The 27,509-nt window shown below is 41.6% G+C and overlaps 1 protein-coding gene across 1 annotated transcript in view; it reads right to left on the reverse strand.

Moving 5' to 3' along the window:
* exoc4 (exocyst complex component 4) overlaps positions 1–27,509 on the reverse strand; it is a 119,358-nt gene that overhangs the window by 7,521 nt on the left and 84,328 nt on the right. Inside the window, exons 15-20 of the mRNA XM_086202069.1 lie at positions 23,649–23,785; positions 21,548–21,703; positions 19,543–19,721; positions 8,602–8,746; positions 5,499–5,677; positions 5,140–5,299 (exon numbers count right to left, since the gene is read on the reverse strand). Of these exons, the coding sequence (XP_086058195.1) occupies positions 5,140–5,299; positions 5,499–5,677; positions 8,602–8,746; positions 19,543–19,721; positions 21,548–21,703; positions 23,649–23,785 (956 nt within the window). The remainder of the gene's footprint in view (positions 1–5,139; positions 5,300–5,498; positions 5,678–8,601; positions 8,747–19,542; positions 19,722–21,547; positions 21,704–23,648; positions 23,786–27,509) is intronic.

A 27,509-nucleotide genomic window follows, 5' to 3' on the forward strand; every position in this document is an offset into this window, starting at 1 on the left:
GCTCGTATATCTGATAAACCTGACAGCAAACAAACTGATGACGGCTTTCAGCTGAAATGGATTTATTTCTTACGCCCACAATAAATCTAAAACTACTTTTGTGTGCTGGTGTTTTGTTTCTTTTGCAACTTTGTCACTGACAAGGGAACAGGAAATTACATGTTTTGTTTTGTTTTTGTTTTTTTTTAACAATTTGATATCTTCCCCCTCATTGATCGACCATATCCATCTCAAATTTGGTCAGAAACACCTTCAGAACTTGATGATGCGTTACTGTGAAGACTGACTTAAACTGTCATTAAACAGTTTTAAACTTGCAAGGTGTTTTACAAGGTAAAGAATAAAAAAAAGAGTCATTCTCTCAGTGTAGCGATGGAGGTTGATCAGACTCACTGATACAGGATCTCTCTGAGGATTAAAACCAATACTCTATGTTTTATAACCTAGAGATCTTAAGAGAAAGACAAGCGGCACATGCTGAGACCTTGATTGTTCTATATCTGGACAATTTGTCGCGCTGCGTCAGCTGAAGTTTGCTCGCTAGCTGCATGTCAGGAGGAGGTGTGAGGTGGTAGCACACCAGCTGCAAGATACGTTTCAGATCATTGTTCATTTGTCCTTGACAAGTAGAACCCTGCAAATTTTGGTCCAAGTTTGAGAGCCTTGTTTATTTAAGATAATATTTCACATCTAAATTGTGCTCACAGCACATATTTGTGTACTAACAAATACCTCACCATTGAGATTCCTACCTCAGAGAGCCTCATTATGCAGCTTCTTTTTAGAAGCAGAAAGAGAAAACACAGAGAGGGAGGGTCTGGGAGAAGGGAAGTGAGAGAATAACAATCCAGCAGAGGCAGTGCAGGTGGTTGGACAGTGAAGGTAAAAAAAAAGACAGACAGAAAAATGAAGAAAAGGGGGGCTGAGAGAGGAGAAAGAGAGAGATAAAGAGGGAGACACAAGGTGACAGGGAGGGAGACAGAAGCCGATGGAAGTGACAGTGTACCGAAACCAGGCCTAAATACAAACAGTTTTATCAGCTGACACCCACTACCTCCTGACACGGCTGTCAACTGTACTTATTACTGCATTCTCTCTCGCGACACACTGGCTCATCGCATGAGCACACACACACACACAAACACACACACAAAAAACCTAAAAGTGTTTATTTGCCGGTGCGCCAGATCTTTAAGACACAAAGATACCTGAGCAGCACATAACACTTGTACCATTCAGACGAGCAAACCCACACGCAGTGTAGTAATTTCCAGTAGCAGACAGCTGGGTGCGATGGGCTGAACTCTGGGGGCATCTCTTAAGTGAGCCTGTCAGACGGGTGTTTAGCCTAGCTCGGGGCCACGGTGCCAAAGAGGAGGCTAGGTATGTTATGACAACCCTGCAACCTGCCTACACGGGTCACTGGGTAGCTCAAAGCTCCACCTTATGCATGTTTATGACAGTGTGTGTTATGAGTTTGCTGTTTGTGTGTGTGTGTGTGTGCGCGTGTGTGCGTGTGTATAAAAACATATCACAAAATATGTCAGACAGGGGCGATACTTACACAGGTGCACTTTATTCAAATGTACTTTTTAGGGAAGGAATGTGAAATATATATAATGATTAATTAAAGGAACTTGGAATCTTGGTACCATTTAGCATTTTAACAACAAAACATGTTTGTTTTTTGCCTGCCTTCCCCTATGAGGATTTTGTTTTGAACCTTCAAGTCCATCTCCAAATTACAGTCACACTCTCATTATGTAACTGTTTTTAACTTAAAAAATCCTGTATTCAAAAACTGAAAAACAATCAACAGCACTGTGGATTCAACACAAGTGCAGAACATGATAATATTAAAATAATCACCTAATAATAAAGCTGTTCAGCAAACAATATGTGCTCAGACTTTAAATCTTTCTGACAGCTCATTATTTTGAAATGCTCTTAGGGTTACGAAGTATGTTGCCAAGCAAAGTAAGCCTAAAATTTCTCCATAGGCTGGAGTGGTCTGTTGCCAGGCAACAGTGAGGAAAGTTTTTGTTGGGAACCATTGTGCCTTCTGGTCTTTTCATATTAAAAGACTCACTAAAAAATGCTTGTTTATCTCATCACTGCCTCTTGTCAAGAAAATCAGCATAGAGAGAGAGAGAGCGAAAGACAGAGAGAGCGAGAGACGGAGAGAGAGAGAGGGAGAGCTGGGCGAGCAAGGGAGAGAGAGAGAGACAGACAGAGACACGGGACAATGTGAGAGGAGATGCAAGGTTGAGCCACAGTCAGTGCTCGTTCACACACACGACGTTGACACTGCAGTGACACACAGGACTGCAGAATAGGATCGAGCCCCCGAGCTGTGTCTGAGCAGATGGTCTGTGTGTGTCCACTTGTAATTCAATGTGTGTCCGTGTGTGTTTGACCTTGACCCACAAACTGATCTTGATGCCAAACTTCAGACTGAGATACAAGAGACAACCGTAGAACCCTGCTTTTCAAACAGACACTCCCATACACGCACACAGAAAACACACAGCAGCCACTCCACTGGGAGAAGTAATGATCCATTGCAGCAGGAGTGCTACTAACCAAGCTCCGTCTCTGCCAAGGGGGACACCCTTTACTGTCCGTGCCAGTACCCCCACCCGCCTGCCGGTGTGGGAAGAAATACACAGACCCTGCAGGGGAGCAAGCTGTCAGCAGCTACAGCACATCTTAGTGTAGAGACCATCATAGGACCTTGCAATACACACACACACACACGCACCATGAATTTTGGACACACTGCCGGCTGTCACACTATTTGTCATGCATTCAACCACAAGGGGGCAATCTTTTAACATCCTTCTTCACAATCTCTGTACAAATGTGTGTGTGTGTGTGAGAGAGAGAGAGAGAGAGAGAGAGAGAGAGAGAGAGAGAGAGAGAGATTTGCAGTGGTGGTTCTCCTTAGTTTTAACTCAGATCAATGGTTATTACTGTGCCCTTGTCCAGGTCTCTCTCTGGTGCAGTCTTTCCCACAGAAGCACCCAGATGCATGAAAACAGCCTTCAAACACACACACACACACACACACACACACACACACACACACACACACACACACACCATAATATACATGGGCATACAGGCAAGCATCTGCTGTTGTTCTCAAAAGCAGGCTTCCTGCTGTTTGTCCAGAGGTGGTTAAAAAACATACTCATCAATATTCTACCCTCCCTCTCTCAGCTTGCCATTTGACTGCTGATTCTGGTCAGTTGCTGTTTATTTTTTCTGCATTATTACACCAAAACTTTCATATATAACATTGTATATAAGGTTTTGAGGTGGGAACATTTCCCTCACATCATATGTGTACGAATAGAGGCTCATGCCATATAAAATGTGAGAATATTTTTGAGCCAGATATAAATAGAGTTTAGAGTCATGGGTACAATACCTCCTAAGGCTGATCTGTGTGTCCTCATAAAGCTTTTTTATGGTCTATTTAGTCACTGATGCTGAATGATCAGTTACAGGGCCAGGTGGGAACTGCATGGTATACTCAGATCCTACACATAAATATGCTAATTTCAATATGTTGATTGGCTCGCTGGAGTGTATATGTCTGCATGTAACTGCTTTGTGTGTTTGTGTGTGTGTGTGGTGGTAGAGTGCATGTATGTCTTGGAACTGGAGGCCGGCCAATCCAAAAAAGCCATGAATGTGTAAACAAACGTACTCTGCAATTCCCAATCAACACCTACTCACCACCCACACCTCATAATCAGAGGGAGAGAGTCAGAAAGACACAGGGAGGGAAGAAAAGCCGTCACTGGCATTCTCCATAATCAAAGTTGACAGAGGGTAGAAATAACACGCTAATCAATGGTGCTCCGCATTCAGTACAGTTCAGGTCATTTCAGTTTACTTCTTTGTTTCTCCTCGAGGGAAACTTGGCTTGCAGAAACAGCATTTTATAAAACAATAGCAATGTCCATGCAGCAACAAAACAGACATCCGTCCACTAAATAATACAACACACTCATAGAGAAGAGTGAAAAGAAGTTAATTAACCCTAGTAGGGTAAGGCGATTGGAGGGATATATCAACAAACGCCAATTAGCTGAGTCTATCTGGTGTTTTTTTTCGTTTTTTTGGGTGATTTTTGTTGTTTTATATAGATTTAGTGGTCTGCCTCCTCTGGAATCAACTTGGTAAATAATTAAACTGAAATTCAAAGAGTGTGCAGACAGGAAGTAGTAGTTGGAGTCATATTATGCAAGTTCTTGGTGCACTGATTTCCAATGTGGGTTTAGCAAAATACAGCAATGATTACATGACAAGCTGTCTTTAGTGGTTGTAGTGGTTTAACAGCGACATAAATTTATGTTTGAGATGTTTTCAAATTTGTTCACAATTAGTGTGAAATGTAGACAACTAGACAGGGAAAATCCCGGTAAGGAAGAATTCTTGCTCATGTGTCGGACATGCATGTTGCTTCTCATCCCTTTGTCTGTCTCTTCCTATACTTTTTACTGAAAGTTCCCATTTATCCCTTTCTATCAACACCTCTCTGGCTTTCATCACTTTCTACTCTGTCTTCTATTTTCTATCCATGCTGTCTTCTCCAAGTCCATTCTAGGCCATCCATATGAAAGATGTCTTTTCTCTAACTTCCTTTCACTTAGTTTTTCAATTTTCCTCACGAAGCCCTCCCCCTTCTGTCTGCATCTTTTCCATCACCCTTCCTCTCACATATTCTCTCCTGTCAAGGACACAAGCTTCAGAGAGAGGAAACGAAAAATATGAATACTCTGAATTACCCTTCTTTTTCTTGTCCTCTTCTGTCTTTCCAACCTTCAATCACCTGATCCCTACCACAGTATTGTCAAGAAAAGAATTCCCAGGGCACTGATTTCCACATTCTTTGTCAAGCGAGGCTTGATTGATAGCTGTTATTCATAAAACAAAGGGGCCAATATTCAGCTGCAAAAAAGTTAAAATTTTATGCCACAAATGTATAGCAGCATTGCTGCATAATCAACTAAAGGGTTCCTAATTTGTTACAAGTAAGTTAATGGTACTGCTGCTAGTGATATTATATTAATAAGAATCTAGGTTGGTTGCAGGACTCACTGCAAAGCTGTGACAATGTGAAACTACCTGGCAAAGTCAAGGTCAGCCTCCCTGGACATGGTGATATTGGTGAGGTTCTGTTGCAGTACAAAGATGTTCCTGCACATCTTCTTGATACCAGACTCGCTGATCCTCTTGAAATACTGGGCCCCGTTGATTAGAATACAGGAGACCAAATGACCCAGACCTAGAGGGAGAAGAGAATACAGAGATGAGACAGGTGTGGGTCGGGGGGGGGGGGGGGGATCAATGGGATAAAAAAAAAAACAAACCCAAAAACAAGACAGCAAGAAAAAGGAAAAGTGAGTTCAGATGGTGAACGTGAGGTCATAAAAGTGCTGAAAAGACAGACACAGAAAAATGCCGATATACTGGAGCCTGCTGACCTTCGAAGATGTACTGGAACTTGTGCTGCTGCAGGGCTGCCCCCATGGCCTCCTCGATGGCTGAGATGTCCTTGTTGAGTTTCACCACCAGGGGGTCGTAGTCCATGCTCTCCACATTCGCTACGATGGCATAGTTGCCTTGCTTGGTCAGCGGGATCAGGTAATGGAAGCAATGCACCCTGGATTAAGAGATAAGAAAGGAAGACAAACAGAGAAATTAAAGTAGATTACAGGTCCAACTGCCGACGTGGCTAAACGTCCATTATTGCAACCAACAATGCCTGAATTCAGCAATGTTAAAGAGTTTGGAAGAAGGTTTGTTTTAACTTGTGGAAGCTCAACAATTATTGCCCACTTTTTGAGTGGCGGTGGTTCTAGTAGTACATTTCCCTTTCATTTTCACCCTTGGTGATTCAGCAAAGCTTGAGTTTCACACCAGGATCATCCAACCAGCCATTGACCATGTGCAGAATTCTCATTCGAGTTGAGGAACTACTGATCCCATAATGCACTGCAAATGATGACCAAATGACAATTTTTGTTGTTGCTGGCTTACTTGTCACTAATGTCAATAAATATAAAATACCAAAATTTTTGGTGATTCTCATTAGAGAGAGAAATCATGTTTCGCAACTTTACTGAACAAGTCGGATGTTTCTACAGGAGCAGATACCAGCATTTCACAACCTGCTCACTCTTGGTGGCTCGACCTCTAAATTTTACAACAATATGACTAATGAACAGCTCCTCCAGACAGAAAACGAATGGGATTTTCACTTCTGGAGCTATACTGTTGAGCTCAATTAAGGGCCTGACCTACTAGGGACAGCGGGAGAGGATTTTGCCTTTAATGAAGAGGTAAGTAAGTTTCAGGTGAATTATTCTTGGTGTTTAAGAGAGAACATTTCCAAGGGCACTGACTGCTCTTAATTTTTCAAGCCCCTCTAATGTGTGTATCTACTCTACCAATGATAATTTCTACAAAAAAAAAAAAAAAAATTCATTACATTTAGAGTGCTCATAATATATCCACTTCCTAAGCTGCCACTACATCACTGCTGGATACAATTCAGTAATGAAATCTGATTAGTTGAGGGTGACGTGGAGATCGCACCGCTAAATGTGCTGTACAACAAGGTATAAAAAAGACTTCAACATCCAGTAAATTTACAGCTGACAGCCTATAAAAAAGTCTAGTGCTGAAATACAAGAGCTTGAGGCAGTCTCCTTCATACATCACGTTCTTTCCTCATACCCCTAAACAATGGCGAATTGTGCCTTCAAAGGCGTTTCATTACATGTGTAGAATATAGAGCACAAAGACGCTTTTGGCGCAAACATCAACCGTCAAAAATATGGAGTTTACTTGATTCCTTATTTATTTTATCGTCTTTTCTCTCATGGAATTAATAAATTAAGATGTGGTACAAATGTGCTGTCATACAGTAAAAAGCTGCGGTGGAGTAACTGTGAACTTGCTCAAGGGTTTTTCACTTTTTAAGGCCAAAGTATGCCAAAGCATGACCAAAGCTGTTGTTTGGTGTTTTTTTTGGGGGGACGGGGGATGGGGGACGGGGGACTAACATCCACAATAATATGAAGAAATGCCTGAATGTTCTAATTAGATTCTAAATGTTTTAGTTCATGATGAGTTTTGCAACATAACCATCTTTTGGCACTGGATGATGATGAAAAGGATCTATAAGAACCTAAAAAGCTTAATTTTATGACCAAATCTATCTTTATTACCTTAATCATTGTAAAAGACGGGAGGATTTTAAACCTGTACTACATCTCTAAAAACCCTCTCTTACTGTCTTGAGGTGTGAGTGGCTATGTTGAGGTCCACAGGCGGCTCATATCTGTCGAGTCAATACCCTCATAATGCCATAATTACAGAACAGAGGTATAAAATGATATGGGTGAATGTTTCTTTCCCCCCTAAGGCAAAGCTAACAGCTACACCACATTATCAAAACCTCCATCTCACTTCCTTCTCACTCTATTCAATCATTTCTCCCACGTAGCTATTGTATCACCCTTTTTTAACCCACAGCACCACTTCAACACCCACACTCATCTCTCCCTCTCTCCCACCCATCCTCGCTTCTCTTTTCCTCACGGCTTCATTTAACTGGCACCGCTATCAGGGGAAATTCGCTAGATGGGGAGAGCCAATGGAGTGTAGCATATAGCTAGACATCAGCCTCAGGGAGGGTTTTCTACTGAAATCATAAACAATATTGCATAAGTTACACAATAGTCTGTAGGGAAATGGTGGTACATACAAAGAGGGATGGGAAGAAAGGGGATGATGGAGAGCTATTAGTGAGTGGAGGCGGGGGAAGTATATGGTGTGGTAAATTAACTTGGAAGTTGACGATATATGGTATATGGTATATGGTATTAACTCCCAAACTTCTTAAGCCTTCATTTAGAGCGCACACACTGTGCTGAAGCATGTCCCCTACCCCACCGACCTGCACTCACATCGCTCCGGGTTTGACCTGGCCAGAGCACACTCACATTATCACTGATCTATAAACTAGAGCCTGATATTTAGTAAGGAAACCTGCAGATCAGGATCTAGTACATTGTATCATGTACGCAAAAAGGGACAAGAGTTAAAACTCCGGTTAACTTCGGCGTCAGGCTGTACTGTAAAAGCTGGAACACAAATTGTACTGAAAGTTGACAAAATTTGCAACCAAAACTTTAAGTTCCCAACTTAGTTTAACATACCCCAACAAGCGGATGATCAGTGAAAGCAAAGCCACACATAAAATAATCTTGTGCTGCAACATGGCTCATTATAATGTTATATTTGGACATGTTTTTTGTGCCTGTGTCGGCTGAAATTTGCACGCTACGCCATATGTAAGGCAGAAATACACAGTGCAGCTGTCCATGTTCCATGCATGTCCAACTGCACCATTCCAAAGCCAGTGTCTTCCATCCGTGCCAGGGCCAAGACAGCGATCACTCTAGTAAAATGGGAGTTTAATATGCTTAGGAGCTCAATGATTCCACTCGTCTGGATAAAACTTGTTAAAAAAAAAAAGAAAAAACAAGTATAATTTTATCTGCATGTTTTTATGCATACCTGACCTCCAAGTGTAAAACCAGGAGACAGCGGTTAGCAATGTCCTGGAAGCCTCTGGACAGGTCACTCAGGGTCTGGAGAATCTGCTCTCTGGTCCTCTCACTCTCCCCAACCACCTGGCTGTCTGCTGAGCATGGAGACACACCTGAAGGGTCAGAAGAAAAAGGAACATAACACTATTAATAAACACAGTGATGAAGAGGACCGCATCCTTTCACCATCCTGATGACACTCAAGGAAATGACCTTGAGCTTTGACTGCAACGCAAATGTCATTGTTACCATTTGTGAATATGTATGCAAATTAGTGTTGATACCAGCGCTCACAGTACAAACACACATAAAAATCATAGTTCAACTTCACACACTAACTCCCAAGTCCTTCAGCATGTTCCTGTACTTTCTTCTTGCCACTTGTGCTGAGACAGCAGGAGCATGTGTCAGTGCACCGCATTGTAAAACACACAAAAGACTTGCATGCGTGTGTGTGTGTGTGTGTGAGCGTGAAAGAAAGAGGGAGCAAGAGAGCATGATGAGTGTATATAAATTCAGCCCAGTGTAGATCAATGGCCATAAATTAGCAAGGGGAGGAAAGGGAGAGAAATTGGCCCTGTCACTCATATGTAAGTCTATTTGGTCAATGAGGCGAGAGCGTGTGTGTGTGTGTGTCTCTGACTGTGTGTGTGTGTGTGTGTACGAAGGGTGACTGTTGAGCAGGAATGCAGGGGTCCACGATCGATGTGCCGCAGTCAAAGCCAGCTCCCCAGTTACTCTTCCTGCCTTTCCGAAGGTCACACACGCATACTAGCCAGCGTGCACGTGCGTGCGTGCGTGCGTGCGCGCGCGCACACACACACACACACACAAAAAGTCTAAAATAAGGCTGAACCCTGTTTATCAGCCTTATCATGACTAATTCTTCCATCTTATATGTTCAGTGTCAAGCCAAACTGGTTGGGTACGTTTATAACGCTCCTGAAGAAGAATTTAACAAAACCAATTTTAAAACAGCAGAGGCACATAACCCTAACAAATCCAATACAAAAAACATTTTTTTCACAAAACCAAAGTGCTATGACTCAAAAATGGATTCTTCACTGTTTTGCGGAAATCGGGTGCAACGCTAAGCTTTTCAGCTTCTTCTTCTTTTTAATTTAGTGTCTTATTAGCAAAACCGCTTAGAGCTGCATTACTGCAGTGAACTGGAGTTGCTACACTCTCATTCAATCTCATAACAAAAGATCCCATATTACAAGCTACTCCCCTGGAATGAAATTTAATATACTTTCTTGCTCCTAAGTGACAGCCAGTCCCCCCCAACCACCATCTTGTTTGGAACGTCATGTGGATGACTGACTTTTACAACACTTTTTAATTCAGGGTTTCATGTGTAAACCCTTTTACATTTCTGTTTATCCAGTTGGAAAACGACATTGGCAACACTACAGCTAAGCCAGACTGATAATTAAGCACCGAGAGAGGGAGACGTGTTGCCAGATCAGACGTTTTACAGGATTTGTCCATCTGAATGAGGCCAGAATGCCCAGTTCTAGCACATAAAAGTCTGACTTACGGTTGAAAAATTTGTGAAAACGTGTAATTGAAATTATTTTGACTGATACTGCAAATGTGATATGATTCACAATGTAAAACTGGCACTTTTTCAGAGAGGACCCTTCTCACTGCTGGACTGGCAAAAGGCACGCTTGGATTAGCTCTTGAGCAGAAATCATGATGGACAGGACAGATTGAGATGTTTTGGAGACTGGAGGAGCCCAAGATAACAAAGAAATTGTGCCAAAGAAAGGAGTTGTTTCTTTTGTTGGGAGGTTTTTCTTTTTTTTTTTAAGTCCTGAAGTAGAAGTTGTAATCGAGCTGCAGTTTTTGCCGGAGGTGGCGACACAAACAATTTGCTCCACCACCTAAACCCAAAGCATGTCATGGAAGACCAAGAATGTATAAAATGAAGAGTCCACAGCGTCATATAAAGCTGGTAAAGTAGTAAAACAAAAGTCGAGTCTGGTGTGGAGGGACTGCTTATGAGAAGAAAAGCAAATGAGACTCCAAACTCAATAAAAATCCATCTAGCCAAAGACATGGTCCTGCTACATACAGTGATAAAAAAGATGGCTTCAGGTCAGTGATTAAAAATAAAAAAATGTATATATATTTTGGTCATATGGCCCAGCACTGCTCTGAATTCTTATCTGCATTCTGTCCGAAGTCCTTTGCATGGTGAGAGCTCCTGGGCGCACATGTCCTTGTCAGTGTGCAGGTGAATACAATTTTCCATTATAGTCACTTAAAACTAACCCCTGATAAGATGGGAACCTTTGGCATAAGCAAACAGCGGAGAGGTATAGGCCTCTGCCATTCAATCAACATGGCAAACACATTCACGGTTGTGACGAGACATCATTGACAGCTTCTTACATGATGTGAATGTGTGTGTGTGTATGTGTATGTGTGTGTGTGTGTTTGACATATCAAGATAAAGGCAGGAAATTGGATTTCTTATTAAAGGAGTGTGCGGATATGCATATAATAGAAGTGTTCAATACATGTTCTGTATGTATAACTGTACTCGCTAATTAACTGTCTACTTGAGGGAAACTCTTGATATTGTGTGTGTGAGAAAGGAAACTGCAGTGTCGCATTTGCAAGAAATACAGGCAATTTAAATCAGAATTCTTGAAAATCTTACAACCTCAGCTACACACTGAATTTACTGATGTTCACGTCAGTAGAAAACTCATAGCTGGTGAAGCAACTAGCAACTACTTTATTAAACTATATGTATTGCTTTAGAAAAACTGAACTACACATCTGTGGCATGACACTTCAATAAGTTTTTGTCAGAGCTAGTTAGCTGACAGGCTAGCTTTGCCAGAAGATGGTGTTATGGGCAATGTATGCTAACATGGCCGCAAAAGAAAGTAGAGATTACAAACCAGAACCAAAACAAGTAGTCGCCTTGGCAACAAACAAGTTATTGCGTGTATTTTCTTTAACGGATGACGCAGAGGAATGTTCTGGTCTTCTCTTGGGTCCATGGGTACATGCTATGATTCCTATTCTGCTGAATTTTGATCTATTCTTAGTTACTGTTTTTGTATCTCTATTCAATAACAGGTCATGATTTTGACCATGTGACAGATTCTGAACAATAATCCACGCATATGTGACTATTATGGATATTGTACATTTTGAAAGCTGTAACCTTCTGTAAATGATCATTCGGCTTCCTGAGGGCTCCCAGAGTTTACTTGTAGGTATGTCAAACACCTTCTGCTCTTCACAAAGTCTTGCGAGTCAAAATATTGAGCTTGAGCTCTGTTTTTTATATACAGACCTGAAACATTTATAAAACCTTCAAGAAATTCAACAGTTCTGACTGGTGTACAACCCCATTGAGATGGCCCCCCCCCCCCCCCGAGTTCTAGCATCCTGCAAAAGCATCAGTAAGACTATTTTGAATGTGCAAAACATCTCTACCTTAACTATGAGGCAGTTTTAACAAACACACAGCCAAAGTTTTTTAAGAAAATGTCAAAAACGTCAGCGCGACTGTAGGAAATCCACATAATGCCTACATTAATAATATAGTATTTTCTTCTCTTCCACTGCCAGAAATAAGTACCTGAAAAAAAAAACAACGTATCAATATTAATCCAGCTGAATGAGTCACAAGGAAGACAAACAAGATTGGTCTTAACAGGAAAAATCCACAATGATTTCTCAAGGGAGTGCAGCATAATGACATTAATTGACTTTTTTTTGATTATATGTAGCTGTTAATAAATATATAAGCCAGCATGGAGAACATATACTAAAGAGTAACCCGAGACCATACTGTTGATGACTGACGTTTATTAGCAAAAGGAAAAGGTAAACATTGCAATTATTGTCATCTCTCTTCCTCATGTAGTGAAGGGGGGAGAGAGACCGGGGGGGGGGGGGGGGGGGGCTTGCTCTCGCTTTCTGTGGGAGTGTTTTCTCATGAAGGGTGTGCATGAAAGTGACTCCAAGGCTTCGGTTTCCTATCATGTACATTAAACTTATTCACTTTGCCAGCAAAAGGAAGAAGAAGAAAAAAAAGATGGGGGCTCACTGTGGCAAACACTGCTGGGGGTCTCTCCAGGGGGTGTCTGTGAGATACACCACACACACCAAAAACACACACAGAAAGGCAGACACGCATGGATTCATGCTGCCCCAAGCCAAGCCCATGCTGCTTTGATGATGCGAGTGTGCCGTCGCAGCATGGGGGCAACATTAGAGTCAGGGACAGACGGGCAAAAGGAGACGACTCATTGGTCCTGACTGACAACTTTCTTGCTTTTTTTTCACACTTTCTTTTCCTCAAACCAAATGACTCCGATCATTTATTTATAAATTCTTTGCGTATGCTGCATCATTAAATACGAGGGTATATGTGTGTCGTATATCTATGTATGATGTGTCGGCATGTGAATGTGCGCGCAGTGCTCGTCCAATTATTTTCAAATCTTATCAAGTAAAGAAAAAAAACACTCTGTGGCTTGCCATCTGTAAGATATGAGGATGGAATTCACACACACACACACACACACACACACACACACACACACACACACACACACACACACACACACACGTAGAGTTGCAGATGTCTATAGATGTATAGTGCACATTAACTCATGGCCAAGATTGCACTCATTGCCTGTCATTAAAGGGCCAGAGTGCAGGGACTAGTGGCACCTAGTGGAGAAGGTAGCAATTGCAACACCTCACCTTTCCAACTCCCTTGAAAAAAAAAACACCAAATATTACATAGTAAGGTAATTTACGATATTTCTCATATTTTGGGTGCTGAAATTCCTCAAAACATGAAATTTATAGCTAAAAATTCTGAGGGTAGATGGTCGTGTCAAGAATTGTTGTGTAATCAATTCACAATTATTCATCTTCTTCACTAATTAAGATGTTCACATGGATACACCATTTACAGCCAAACTAAATGCTGTCGTCATCGTCTTCCGCTTATCTGGTTGGTTCGGGTAGCGGGGGGGCAGCAGCCTCAGCAAGGAAGCCCAGACTGTCCTCTCCCAAGCCACTTCCACCAGCTCTTCCAGGGGAATCCCGAGGCGTTCCAAGGCCAGCCGAGAGATATAATCCCTCCAGCGTGTCCTGGGTTGGCCCCGAGGCCTCCTCCCAGTTGGACATGCCTGGAAAACCTCCTGAGAGAGGCATCCAGGAGGCATCCTCACCAGATGGCTGAACCACCTCAACTGACTCTTCTGGACATGGAGGAGCAGCGGCTCTCCTCTGAGTCCCTCCTGAATGACTGAGCTCCTCACCCTATCTCTAAGGGAGAGCCCAGCCACCCTGCGGAGGAAACTCATTCTGCCGTTTGTATTCGCAATCTTATTCTTTCAGTCATTACCCAAAGCTCATGACCATAGGTGAGGGTTAGAATGTAGATTGACCACAACGGACTAGTTTAGCACCCGCATCACTGAGGATGCCGCCTGCCTCAGGTGGAGGAGTTGAAGTATCTCGGGATCTTGTTCAAATTAAATGTGTTGTTGCTATTTTATTTGTGGAAGTCGGCGTCACACTTCAAAATGCTGTCTCTGAAAGATTAAGGACCTGCTGCTTTTATTTTTCTCAAGTTTAATTTCAATGAACTGATTTAAATGAATGTCAAAATAATCTATCACAATTATGTCACTATACTGATTGTGTTCATTATGAATTCCCACTCTGTAAATGAGTAGATGACAGGATAGATAAGCAACTCCTAAAATGCTTGTTTTCTGAATGGAGTTTGGAACTGACGCAAAGGTATTCCCTCACATCGTCTTTTTGTCCGTGATCTATAGCACAGTCTCAGAGGATGTTGGTTGCCATGGCATTAAGCAGAACTAAGTGAAGGTTTTAAGAATTAGGTCTGGAATAAATAAAGAAAAAGATTTAAAAAATTTTGAACAATGTGTAAGTGTTGATTTGTCCATTCTGGGCTACTGTTGTGGACTCCATGGAAACCAACCGATGCAGATAGAAAGGGCACATTCTAAGCTAACAATTCCTTGTTTCAGGCAACCGCTAAATTAAAACATGGTTATGAATATTATATTCAATTTCTACCACAAGATCCCTTTAAGTACCACACACAGGGGCATAAAAATAGAGGAAAACGTAACAGCATTTTCAGTGTCAGAGACAAATACAGACACTAAATATTTGATACCTATTGTTTTTAGTCTGGATAGAGAAGAGAAATGGAAGAGAAATATAAGCAAAGAACACTATGCTGCAGGGGGTGCAGTGATGAATGATTCATAAATGAGTGAGTGAGGGAGAGAGAGAGAGAGAGAGAGAGAGAGAGAGAGAGAGAGAGAAGAGTTATTAATTATTTTGCTGCCTCTGGTGGAGGACGAACATCTGCACACGGGGATCTGAACTTCTGTCCAGAGAGAAAGTAAGCAGACAATAATTGAGAATGCCATTTTGATATCTCAACACCCCCTAATTGCTCAATATTGTCTTGTAATAGGGAATTAAACAATTTTGGAAATGTTGTTCGGAAACATATAGTAAATTCACCGAGCTGAAGTGAAAGACAATAATTCTACCGCTTAGAAAACTAACATGACTACGACCCCCAGGCCTCTGCTGTGAATAACAATGTGTTACAGTCAACTTGTCTCGTTAAATGGAGGGGGGAAAAAAAGACACCGCTAAAGGGGAAAGACCTTCACTTGCCATAGTCAAGGTTACAAAGAAAAAAGTTCCACGTACAGAAGAGAGAGCAGGAACCTACATGAATACACCAAATCATCATCGTCAAATAATGCTCCGGGAAAGATGAGGCGCACATATGTATACAAGCCACAGCTAAAACACACACACACACACACACACACACACACACACACACACACACACACACACACACACACACACACACACACACACACACACACACACACACACACACACAACCAGTCGGGGTTTAGAAAACACGATTCACTTCAGTATCATGATTCTTTTTCTGAAGTATGACTTCCTATGGGTTTAAAAAAAATGTATTCACAGTTTTTCAGTTATGCAAAACAAAAATATACACATTATTTAAAAAAAAAAATTCCTGAATCAATATGTTGAGACTAAAATATCATTGTGCTTGTTATTAAAAAAATGTTTTTTTTTTAAGTATCTTAAGTAACAGCAATTACACTCTAATCTGCAGCTGCCAGTTAGGTTGAATTCATGAAGAAATCTTCTATTTTTCATCGATTGTGTATTTTAAAGCTTTATTTTCAAAGCAATTCAGCTTCCAAGGTCAAGTTCATGTGTTGATTTAAAGGCTAACATCTATGCCAGGAGCAATTTTTATTGCAGCTGAACCTTTAAAACCATCCACCACAAAGATTTAGCGTGTATTTCAACTTGTATGAACGGTCAAGTACAGTGATTCAAAAACTGGGGCACTCACAGTTATGTCAAGGAGTACGCCAAAAAAAAAAAAAAAAAAACAACAACCTTGGTATCCTCTTGAAACCCTCTATCCAAAATAAAATTCTTCTGATTGGATCTCACACTTCATGCGTCCCCTAGGTGCCAAGCACTAGCCAATCCGAAGCAGAGTAGCGCAGGTTTTCCTGGGATGTGTTCTCAATGTGTCAATTCCTGATATGTCAGAGAAAGAGAGGATAACTTGCTCCAAACAAACAGCAAACTGGACCTGTTAGAGCTCACAGACCACGTGTTCTAGGGGCTTCAGTATCATTTATAACAGAGCTAACATTGAAATTAGCATCAACACCAACATTGCTGTGAAAATTCACATCAGTCATTTTTGATAAAAACCTGAGATGCCCCTCATCTCTTCAAATAAAGGCTTACTTCATGTTTGTTAAAATGGGAACCACTAACAAGCATCACAGTACATAGTAATACTGATTCACAATACCAGTGGAACTACTGTATAAAAGGAGATTCAATTGTGACAGAATTGAATTGGGAGATAAGAGTATCATCCCTGGTGGTCAACAAAAGACTAGCCCCTCGGGAGTCCTTGTTCATGATGTCCTGTTTGCAGGTACATCAACTCTAACCAGACACTAGAAATTATCACAATTGTGCACACAAACAAAAATGGCTGTCACGCTGGCGTTGCCCCGCACCAGCTTCTGTGTATGTGCTCTAAGGTAAACATCGTCAGGGTGGATTAGATGTCCAGCGCTGTGACCAGATGGGTGATAAGACCCCCTTTTCGCGAGGCATCTTCACAGCAAATCACCATCACACCACAAACACACATCTGTACTTGTTAACTTGCAGAATAAAAGTGTTCATACAAACACATAAATTATATAGGATTCAGCATTGTGAGTGAATATGCTTTTTCCCTGGTTTTATTCTGTGTATGTCCACATTGTGTGTGTGTGTGTGTGTGTGTGTGTGTGTGTGTGTGTGTGCAGCAGCAGCAGCAGCAGAGATCATCCAGCCATGGACAAATCTACCATGACCCTTCTAATTGAGGGAAGGAGGGAGGGGTATGAAGGAAAAATACTCAACCTCCAAAGTTGAACCTAAAGAAAAGAAAGCCGAAAAATAAGGAAGGAACAAGGACAAAAAGAAGAAGAAGAGAATGGCAAAAAAAAGGAAAGAAAGAAAAGGGAAAAAAGAGGGAGAGGAAAATGAGTTGTTCATACCTGACTGCTTCTGTAATATAAAATCCAATTTGGAGAGGCATAGACGTGAGGTGGTGGGGATAAGATAAGGTGGGGTTCTTTTTCCCTGCCATACCCTTGTCCCATCTTACACAGTGCATGCTTACACACACACACACACACACACACACACACACACACACGGTCCGTCATCAGCTTGGCAAACACTAAATAATGAACAATACAGAGGCTGTCCCAGAATGATAAGTGACTGCCCTATCCTTCCCATTAGTGCCACCCGCAAGAATTAATGATAATTATGTCTCGTACTTTCCCGCACTTTTATTGAATTCTTATCTATGAGTAGAAGAAGAAAGCCAGAGTCGGAGTGAGAGGCACGGAAAAGACTTTAAAAAGAGATAGAGGCAAAGTCAAGCCCAAATAAGAATATCAGAAATTTCTCATTTAATTATTTTTGTTTAAAGGAAAAGATATTGAACGGCAAAATACTGCAATGAGCAAATCAGAAGTCTGACGCAGAGAGCGAGAGAGTTGTGACAGCGGCTGATAAAAGATTGAAGGCCTCACTCTGTCCCTCCAGGAAAGGTGCATAATTTACCGCAGTTCGGCAAGTGAAGCAAGATAATAAAGTGAAGTTTACTGTAGTGCTTCTACTGAACTGAATGAAAGAGAAATATAAAAAGGATGTGCATATATTTGAAGATCATATGTGAATATTTTCGGTGTCAATATGTTGAAACTGAATCCAGATATTATACAATCTGAGCTCATTGGTGACAAATATTGGGTTACTCAAAAGATGACAGCTTTACTCTTAAGATCAGTAAAATAGTTTCATGTAGCCACATGACATTCTCACATCACAGTTTTAGACAAAGACACAATGTGACTTCTGAATGTTAATGTATAAATAAGACATAGCTGTACATGTTTGTAATTGTTTTTGCAAATATTTAGTAGAAAAATATTGCAATAAGGCTTAAGTTAATGAAATAAAGACTCATATGTCGGATTATCCAGCTATTGTTGCGTGTAATACTTCTGCATCATGTCAATCAGTTTGTGAGAAATCTGGTCTTCCCATTTTTTTTGCTTTTTAGCGTCGATTTAGACTTCAAAATTATGTTAACTTAATATAGGATATCCATTGATATAAGTCCCAGACTTTATCTATACAAAACAAGAATGTTCCTTCACGTCAGGAGAATATGATTGGTAGGCCTGGGCGTCAACATTGGAAATTTCACAACTGCATCCCAAGTGATCTGGTAATTGCAAGTGCTCATAATGTAGCTTTAACCACATGTTAATTGATTGTTAAGCCTGATATGATGGGATAAGAAAAAAGACACCCCTCCCCCACCCCCCATACACACACACACACACACACACACACACACACACACACACACACACACACACACACACACACACACACACACACACCTACAAAATGGTCCTTCATTTTGATCAGTGATTAATAACACAAAAGTGATGACTGAGCGGGGACTCCATAAATGCTTTTAAGAATTCTGATTAGGCATTTATGCTCACACACTTGCAGAGGCAGAGCCAAGGATAACGGGTGTGCGCGTGTGTGTGTGTGTGTGTATTGCTCTATGACAACTCCAGTGGAGAAGGTAATGAGTGTGTGATAATACACTTAAACAAGGACTTAATGAGGCACAGGTAAGAAATGCTGAGACAAAAGTGCCGCAGTCAAGGTTGAGAAAACTTCATACAACCCCCAACTGTGACTCTTTATCAACACCCAGGTGATGTTTGAAATCTGTTGTGTTTTCTGAAGAATAATGACCAGAGAGAGATAGGGATGTCTCCTTTAGAAAGAAACTTGATATAACCACAATACAACCTGTCACTGAGGCTTATCCTGCCTTTTCTAGGGTATAAACTTAATGAAACCATCTTGCTCCCGCGATCTGCTGCATATCCCTTGAACTCTCACATATGTCACATACTCCTATGCTCCTACACCTACAGAAAAGGGTTTTTTTTCCAGGGGCAATTCAAGACTTTTTAACTGGAAAGCTAAGAAAAACTGATGTGAAAATGATGAACGTATATGTTCCAACCATCTGATCAGCAGAGTCCATGAGTTTAAGATACTATGTGTCATATTTCGCTGAATTCCATAATACTTATATAGTCAGAACATGCAGAAGTTTGAGTATGTTCATCTCAATAAAACTGACCATTTCCTATCAACAAATATCAGTCTCATGTTCCAGCTTCAGACTCACTTGAGGCATGAGGCAGGTTGGCGAAGAATGTCTTGAGGCGACCCGCAAGCCACTCCATGCTCTCGTGAAGGTTGGCAAGAGCCTTGAGGTCACTGACGTCACGGAGGATCTCATTCTGAGGGATTAACTTGTCCCCAAGGTTTCCAGTTAGCACTTCTGACTCCTTGGCGAAAGCCACCCTGAATGTTAAAAAGAAATGTCAGTGTGCTATAAAACATATGCAAAGACTGAACGTCAGTGTCTAGCATCAATATGATTAAAAAGATTCACAATGTATTTCTAATGATTATGAGAGAGCCCATAAGCAGTCAAAAATATCAACCAGAGGAAATTTCCGGTTATTGGTTGGCTGGTTGGACACAAAATATTTGACATCCTGTCATAGAAGCCAATATTCGAAATATTATGGAATATTGAATGGGATTAATTGTAGGTGCGTTCATATTTGTGCATGAAAGAAGAGTTTAAATTTTTGTTTGGGAGTTCAGGATTGAGCTGGAGTTTTTTTCAGGTACCTTGGGTATGAAGTTAAGGGGCGACGATACGGGGCTAAAACAGGATACAAAATGATACAATAAGATACGATATGATAAAATACGATACGATACAATAAGATATGAAATGATATGATATGATGTGATACAATGCCATAAGATTCATTTTTATTAACACCTATTCTGTTTGTATGTGTGTCAATGTGTGCATGTATCTTTGTGGATATGACTCGAGACCAGGTAACCAGGTACAAACCCTATTTGTTAAAATGCTGATTTTTGGATCAGTGGTTAAGGTTCAGGTTGGGCAAGTCTCCAAGAAATCAATGTCAGACAATATAAATAGCAAAAGAGGGACTAGGGAAGATAGCTGGATAGAAAACTAATTACAAAGTTAACAAATAAATCAAGACACAGGAGGAGAGGAAGTCAAGAAAGTTGGGCAGGGTGCAGGGAATATTTAGTGGGCAACTCTAGACTAAGGGCCAAACTTGTGCCTGAACAGCTTGTAAGAAATAAAAACAAATGACGGACATTTCAAAAATACAAGGCAAACAGCAGGAATTTACTGGGAAGGAAACAAAGGCACTTAGATCAAACCATTTTTTTCCCATTATATTTAGAAGCACTCATGTTTTTAGATGGATAACCGACTGTGAGGACGGAGTGAGGAAGTTGGATAACTAACTCAGCACCACAGCGTTGCGAGTACACGGCATGTGGACAGCTCTCCAGAGTCACCGGATCAAGATACTTTGAACAACAGATGGGGAGGGAGAAAAAAAACAACAACAAAAAAACCTCCAGACACACAAACTATCTAGCTCACACATATAGGCATGTGCAGCTTATTAATGAGGCTTTATTAAAGCACTGGGTTGCCAGCCGTGCAGAAGCTAATCCCCTTTTCATAGTGATGAAAACATCTACGGCTCTCAAATCAAACAGCCTTATGGTCTCCCTCTTGCAATCTCAGAGCTCTCGCGGTGTGTGTGTGTGTGTGTGTGTGTGCGTGTGTAAGTGTGTGCGCTCATTGGTCTGCATGTGTGTCTGAGAAAAGCACACAACAGATTGACTTGCTTTGGCCATATAACCAATTTATTTATTTACTTTACTATTCCGCTCTGATGAGCACCAGTGTTCTCTGAAGAGTGCGCACATTCAAAGGCAATTTCGATAAGACTGACAACCCACACCCCCCTTTTCCCAGTCGCCGTCTGCCCTCCTTATCCTATTTTCCCCGTTTACTCACTTCCTTCCGATCGACGGTATTTAAAAGAGCAATCATGACTTCTTTTATGGGTGCATCTTAGTCAACAAGAAAGGGTTCAAGAAATTGTGAATAAAGAAGCAAAGACAAGAGGGAGGGATTCTTTGCGTGGTTGACCAAGTGTGATTATGCATGTTTACTTCTGCCGCACATGCATAGACACATGAACATATGTATGCCTTTTGTAGTATGATTGTGGATCTGGATTATGACTGTATTCAGCATGGACTGGTGCGTTTACCGAGTGAAGTCCTCTTCATCCTCTCTTTTCTGTCGGGTCTGTCGAGGTTGGGCCATGTTGGCCCAGTTAGGGAGTGACTGGAGCAAACGACTGATGTCCTCATCTTTAGACCAGGAGGCACTGATGGTCAGCTTTTCCTCACACTGCACGATTCCCCTGAAGGCACAGAGATTCAAACCGACGAATAACTTCATTGATGCAATACACATTTTCATCTGAAGACAGAGGTACAGGCAATGTACGTTTAGCTTTAATGGAGGAGAGGAGGAGGATTCTTGGTCATCAACCCGCAAAACACAGAGAAGGGTCTTGAGGAATTACCGTCATTTGAGTTTAGTGACAACCAGCTAGTTATTGGTCGTGTTGCACGTTGTCCAGAGATGGAACATGACGGCAGTAAAAGCAGGTCAGTCACACGAGTGAAAGATGTGATATGACAGACTTATAAATAGAAACATAACACCACTGTTGTCAGCCTGTAACATTGAAAGTCTGAGCGCCAAAAACCTCTTCGGTTCATCCTCGACACCGAGTGGATACCTGTGGCCAATTTGAAGTCATTCCCTTAGAGGCCTTCCTAAGATATTGCTTTAACAAGGATGAGACGGATACTGCGCACATTTGAAGTGAAAATGGGGTTTCCGTCTCCTTTTATGCACTTTTACTCTTTAAAAAAAAAAACACTTCAAATGAACTTCAGTAAACAACAAAGGCAAATAAGACTGAAAGTTTATCGCTACACAAGTAGACGAGGCAGAAAACTAAATATTCTAATAATTCAGTCAGAAGAACTAATTGTAGGCAACTTGAACATGGGGTTTGTGAGCATCTGAACTGACATAAAGCAGCTCTGTGGTGGTGGTGAGGATGAATATGGGCAGAGTGCCAGCTTGTCTTTGCTTTGTTTGCATGTCTGGGGTGGGGAAGCTGCTATGTTCTGCAATTAATATCACTCTAATACCGTGTTCAGGAAACCTGGAGCTCCGCGGGTCTTCACATCCACACACAGGGGGTTGAGACTGAGAGAGACCCACTCATGTGTACATGCACACAAAAATAATAAGTGCAGACACACTTTGGCAGCCTGTGTTGGGCTTGTCTCATTGGGCTAGCCCCAATGAGACTGAGGTTGACCTGTGACAGGGTCCAGATGGACTCGCAGCGGTCTGTCAGTTCTTTCCTGCATCTCCTTACTTGTCCACCCCTCCCCTTCTTTTCCCTCCATATTCTCTAGGCTCCCTTTACCTGGCCAGGTGTTACATGGTCCCATGGGAGTGTAGATGGATGGGCTTTCACAGCACCGAGAGCAGTTAAACACACTAAGAACAAAACTCAAGACAGACTCCACATTCTTTCTACACTTGACACTGCTGAGAGTCCTTTGTAGATAATCTAGAGAGCAGAGGTGATGTTAGCCTACCAGTCCAGTGGACAAGGGGGTAACATTAGGTGGAAGCTGCTTCCGGTTGTGAATCATACAAAGTTTGTACATTGTGTGTGATGCAGTGCTTGCTGAAACTGCAAGGACCACGTCAAACTTTCATCAGCACCTCAGAATCATAAAGGATGCAATCGGATATGGTTAATGAGTACTAGAGCACTCAAAAAGGTCATCTAAAGTGCAAGAGATGCAAACAAAATGAGCAATCTGCTTCTGTCAGGCACTACTGGTGGGTCATTGTATCAGGTGCTTGACACTATGTGAACCAGAAGGTGGGTATAACCCAGGAGAAGTATGGAGGGTCACACTTGGAACCTGTGATGTCCATGAGAGACAGAATCCTACTATTATGAATGTTCATATCCCTGTGGGTTGGTGCTTGTGTTTATAGACAAACAACTTTAAAACTCATAACAGGAAAGCTTCCATAAAAAAAAAAAACTCAATAGTTTGTCCTCCAAAAGCCAAAGAGAACCAGTGATGCATGCTTTTTAAAGAGTGTACTAGCTCTCTAAAAAGGAATAAGGCAACAAAAGAAGCAAAAGACTAAAAGACCATGACTATGACATCAGCTGTAATCCTCCAGCAAAGAAATAATAATTTAGAATGCAACTGAAGTTCAGCTCTTACCGCCGAGAGCAGGTTTCTCTGTTCTTTTACCTGTAGGCTGTGTTGCAGATTTCCTTGTACTCTTTCAACTTGTCGCAGACCATTTCGAGGAACTGGTTGGAGTAGGCACTTAGGTCCTGCATTAGGCTCATTAGGTCCTGGATGGATTTCTCCACAACTACTGTGCTCTGCAGGTACAAAGAGAACAATAAATGTGTGGTTGTTTTAGATTAGACAGGAATGTTTTCAACTTTAGGTGGAAAAGAAACAAAGGGAAAGTGTGCAGTGGGGGAAAAAAAGTGAGGGGTGTGGTCTAGATGTGATGTCAGGTCAATCCAGTCTCCTTTCACATCACAGGATGGGTTTAGCTTCACCGTCTATCTGTCACTTGCAGCTGGACTCATGCCTGGTCCTGGAGAGCTTGTCAGGAGTTGTAACACTGTATTGGTGGAATGGATGGTTCTCTGTGTGTAGGTGAGTCAAAAGAGAGCGTGTGAACTTCTGTGTAGTGCGTGTGTGTATGTGTGTGTGTGTGCATGTATGTGTTCTCAGACTGAAAGTGAGTGTGTGGATTGTGCTACAGCACAGCCATCACCAGGAGCCGCGGCAGGGCTGTGACAGCAGCCATTACAGATTAGCCACTCCTGCGTGACTAATAGCTGGCCCTGGAAGAGCAGAGCAGCTTCATATCCAAAGACACACTCACACAGACAGTGTAAACTTTCCAAAACACACACCTTTGGGCAATTTAGAAGCTGTTAAATGAGATTACAACTCACTGTGTTCCAGTTTCTTGCTCCCAGCACTTAACCAATCTACCCCACATCTCCAATCATAGTCCTATCTTGCTATTAGCATGGTCATACTCTTGTTGCATCCACCATAAAACACACTTAAAGGGCTAAACATGTGATTTCTAGTATCATTTTACTCTCATTATTCCCCTTTTCACACTTGATTTTGAGTTAAACTGATAAGGAGTGAAATGAAACTCAAAAATTTGTACAAATCTAGTATAAAACGATGCGAACAAAAGGCCTGAATCTGGTAAGTACCCCCTCTATTATTTTGGTATTCATTTAAATAGTTTAAACACATTTAGGGTCAGTGGCTGGCTTCAAGGTAGTAGAAAAGACTGTAGGGGGCAGCAGTGACTGTAATTGATCATCAGAAACATGGAAGGATCCCTGATGTGACAGAATGATATTAATATTAATAGGTCTGTCTCTGTTTCAGTTTCCTCTTTGCTCACTCACACACAAACACTCCAGTTGGAGGAGTAATGATCCATAGCAGGGCCCGTACCCATGGAGCGCTAAGCAAGGCCCTGTCTCTGCCAAGGGAGAACCCTTTCCCGTCCATGCCCGCACCCCCTGACCCCGACAGGTAGGAGGAAGTACACAGAACCTGTAGGGTAGCGAGCTGTCAGAAGCTGTAGGGTTGGCTGGTGAAGTGTAATAAAAACAACTTTATTTAATGCAACAACAGAAAAAAAGGTAGCAACAACATCTATGAATATGGTCAAAGTAAAATGATAATATGAAGCCACTTCTTTTTGTGTCATAACAGACCCCCCCCCCCCCCACAAACACACACACACACACACTCACACATACCAGGGACCAGGTTTTCCAGATCAGCACCATTAAAGCTGTAACAATTGAGCAGAGTGAAACTTCCTCTGCTGAGTTTTAAGAGAGAGAAGTGACAATGCACAAAGTTTTAGGCAGTTTTAGGATATTTTGCCAGAGTCGACCTTGATAATTTTACTCCATTCGCAAAAAAAATCCATTTAAGGATGCCATTCTGCATCAATTGTGAAAATATGAAAAGCTAATTTTGTCTGATTTGTGCAATACGCTCGAAGAAAAGCAATATTTACAGTAGAAATGTAATAGGCCAACTTCAACAACCACAGTCTGAGAGCACAGACCTCTGCCAAGGCCAGTAGCCTCCCTTCTGTATTGTATGCAAATCTGTAACTGAAATCATCATGTCTGAATATATTGGAAATATGAAGGACTGTTTTCCACAAACATTTCCAGAGACACAAATGTACAGAAAAAAAAACAAAAAAAGCCTCATTTAGGCAAATGGCCTTTTCCCTGCAGCTCAACAATAAGCACTGCCTGTCTGCTCAGAGCATGTTACATATCACCTATGGCTAGTGAATACAGCAATGCACTTGCCCTGTCCGATCTTTTTTTGATGTTGAAAGTAGCCATGGACTGACACATTCTGCTTTCTTTAGAATTCTGTTGAGACTCACATATGCAGGAAAGATCGAATGAGTAAAACATTTTCCTAAACTTTCTCGACTGCCGTGTTTCTCCACCTCCACCAAGTTTCAAACTAATCCGCCTGAAAGGTCGAGCTGTGCGGTAATGAGGATATATGTATCAAATGAAACATCTATTTAATGTCATGTTCTATCCTTTTTCTTTGCGTAGTACAAATCTGTGCTTTACTGCAGTATTTTTAGCCTCTGACGATGCTTTACGTTCTTCGACATGGCCCTGACTGCCAAGGCCGAACTCCAACCAGCCAGGACAAAACAACAGACACGTTCCTAAAAAAAAGGGGGGTTTTCTTCTGTCATACTGACAAAAAAACAGATCAGGAAACTAACACACTCTGCAAAGGATGTTGCGGATAAAAGGAAATGAATAATCAAATCTGAGTAAATGCCTTTCATTTGCTAAGAATACAACATGAAATATAAAAAGAAAGTCTCTTCCATTTGTTGAATTTCTTTTTTGAATTTGCAGCATGTACTTTATCACAAAACCTCTACTGATAGCTTATACGTGATACGGGACAAATATAGATCTAATGATGTAATGTAAAGATGCAATGACCAAACTTATGACCTTCCTGGTGGATAAAAATAGGGGTAATGTGCCATTGTGAGTGGTCAGAATTTAAGCAGTGGTCTGGCGTTCTTGCTACGTCTGCTTTGAAGACGCAGAGAGGTTGACGCTAGGCCAAGCGAGCGAATGGAGAAGTGTAAACAATGGATCCCCGATCCATTACTTCTGCTCTAACAAATGCTCTTGCGCTCAGCTCCCTTGTCTAATTCTGCTCATTTAACACAGCCATTCGTCTCAGACAGCAGAAATCATTAAAAAGTAATCAAGAGACAGATTGAGAAAGGGTGGGCTAAGAGAGAGAGAGAGAGAGAGTGAGATGGAGAGAGGGAGAGTGGTACAGGGAGTGCTGTGCAACATCTACTCCATCTTACTTGACCATTACATTGGAGACGTCATGCACTGTGGAGGCTTCTCCGCATCTGTCTGTCCCTCTCTCTAATGTTTCACTCTTAAAGGTCAACACACTCTGCTATCTTGTGAAAAACACCCATATTTCTCCGGTAATTCGACTTCAACGTATCACATTAGCCCCTGAAACCGAGCTCAGTTGCACTTTGCCTCTACATTTACACATCATTACTAACGTGAAAGCATAGTTAACAAGGAACATCAGGATTTGAGTTTCGCAAATGGATCTGTGAATTCGCCGGGATAGACTGCTGTCGTTAAAGAGTGAAATGACAGCCATTGCCGTAGCGCTTTAATGACAGCAATACGGCAGAGCTAGCACTCAGACTAGCGTCTCAGTGGAAAAGGCTGTTAATGCTCGGTCACCACTACAGAAACCACCCAGACGGAGCTGGTGCTAAAAGTGGTTATTTCCTTTGACGAGTGAGTAAAAAAGCAAAAACAGGGAGAGGAATTAATACAGTAAGAGTGTGGGGACGTGATAGCTTAACTCCTTTTCCTTTTAGTGAAATGTTAAGTGTCATCCTGGGGTAGACAAAGAGAGGCAAGTGCATTTGACTAAAGCTCATTTGAGAGCTGTCACGAACATGCTGTGTGTGAACAGCCGTTAGCTTTAAAGGTTTCGGCGTTGCAG

The sequence above is a fragment of the Aulostomus chinensis genome, chromosome 4 (assembly GCF_037954235.1).
Source record: "Aulostomus chinensis isolate RoL2024-O1b breed Wild chromosome 4, RoL_Achi_v1.0, whole genome shotgun sequence".
Lineage (NCBI taxonomy): Eukaryota > Metazoa > Chordata > Actinopteri > Syngnathiformes > Aulostomidae > Aulostomus > Aulostomus chinensis.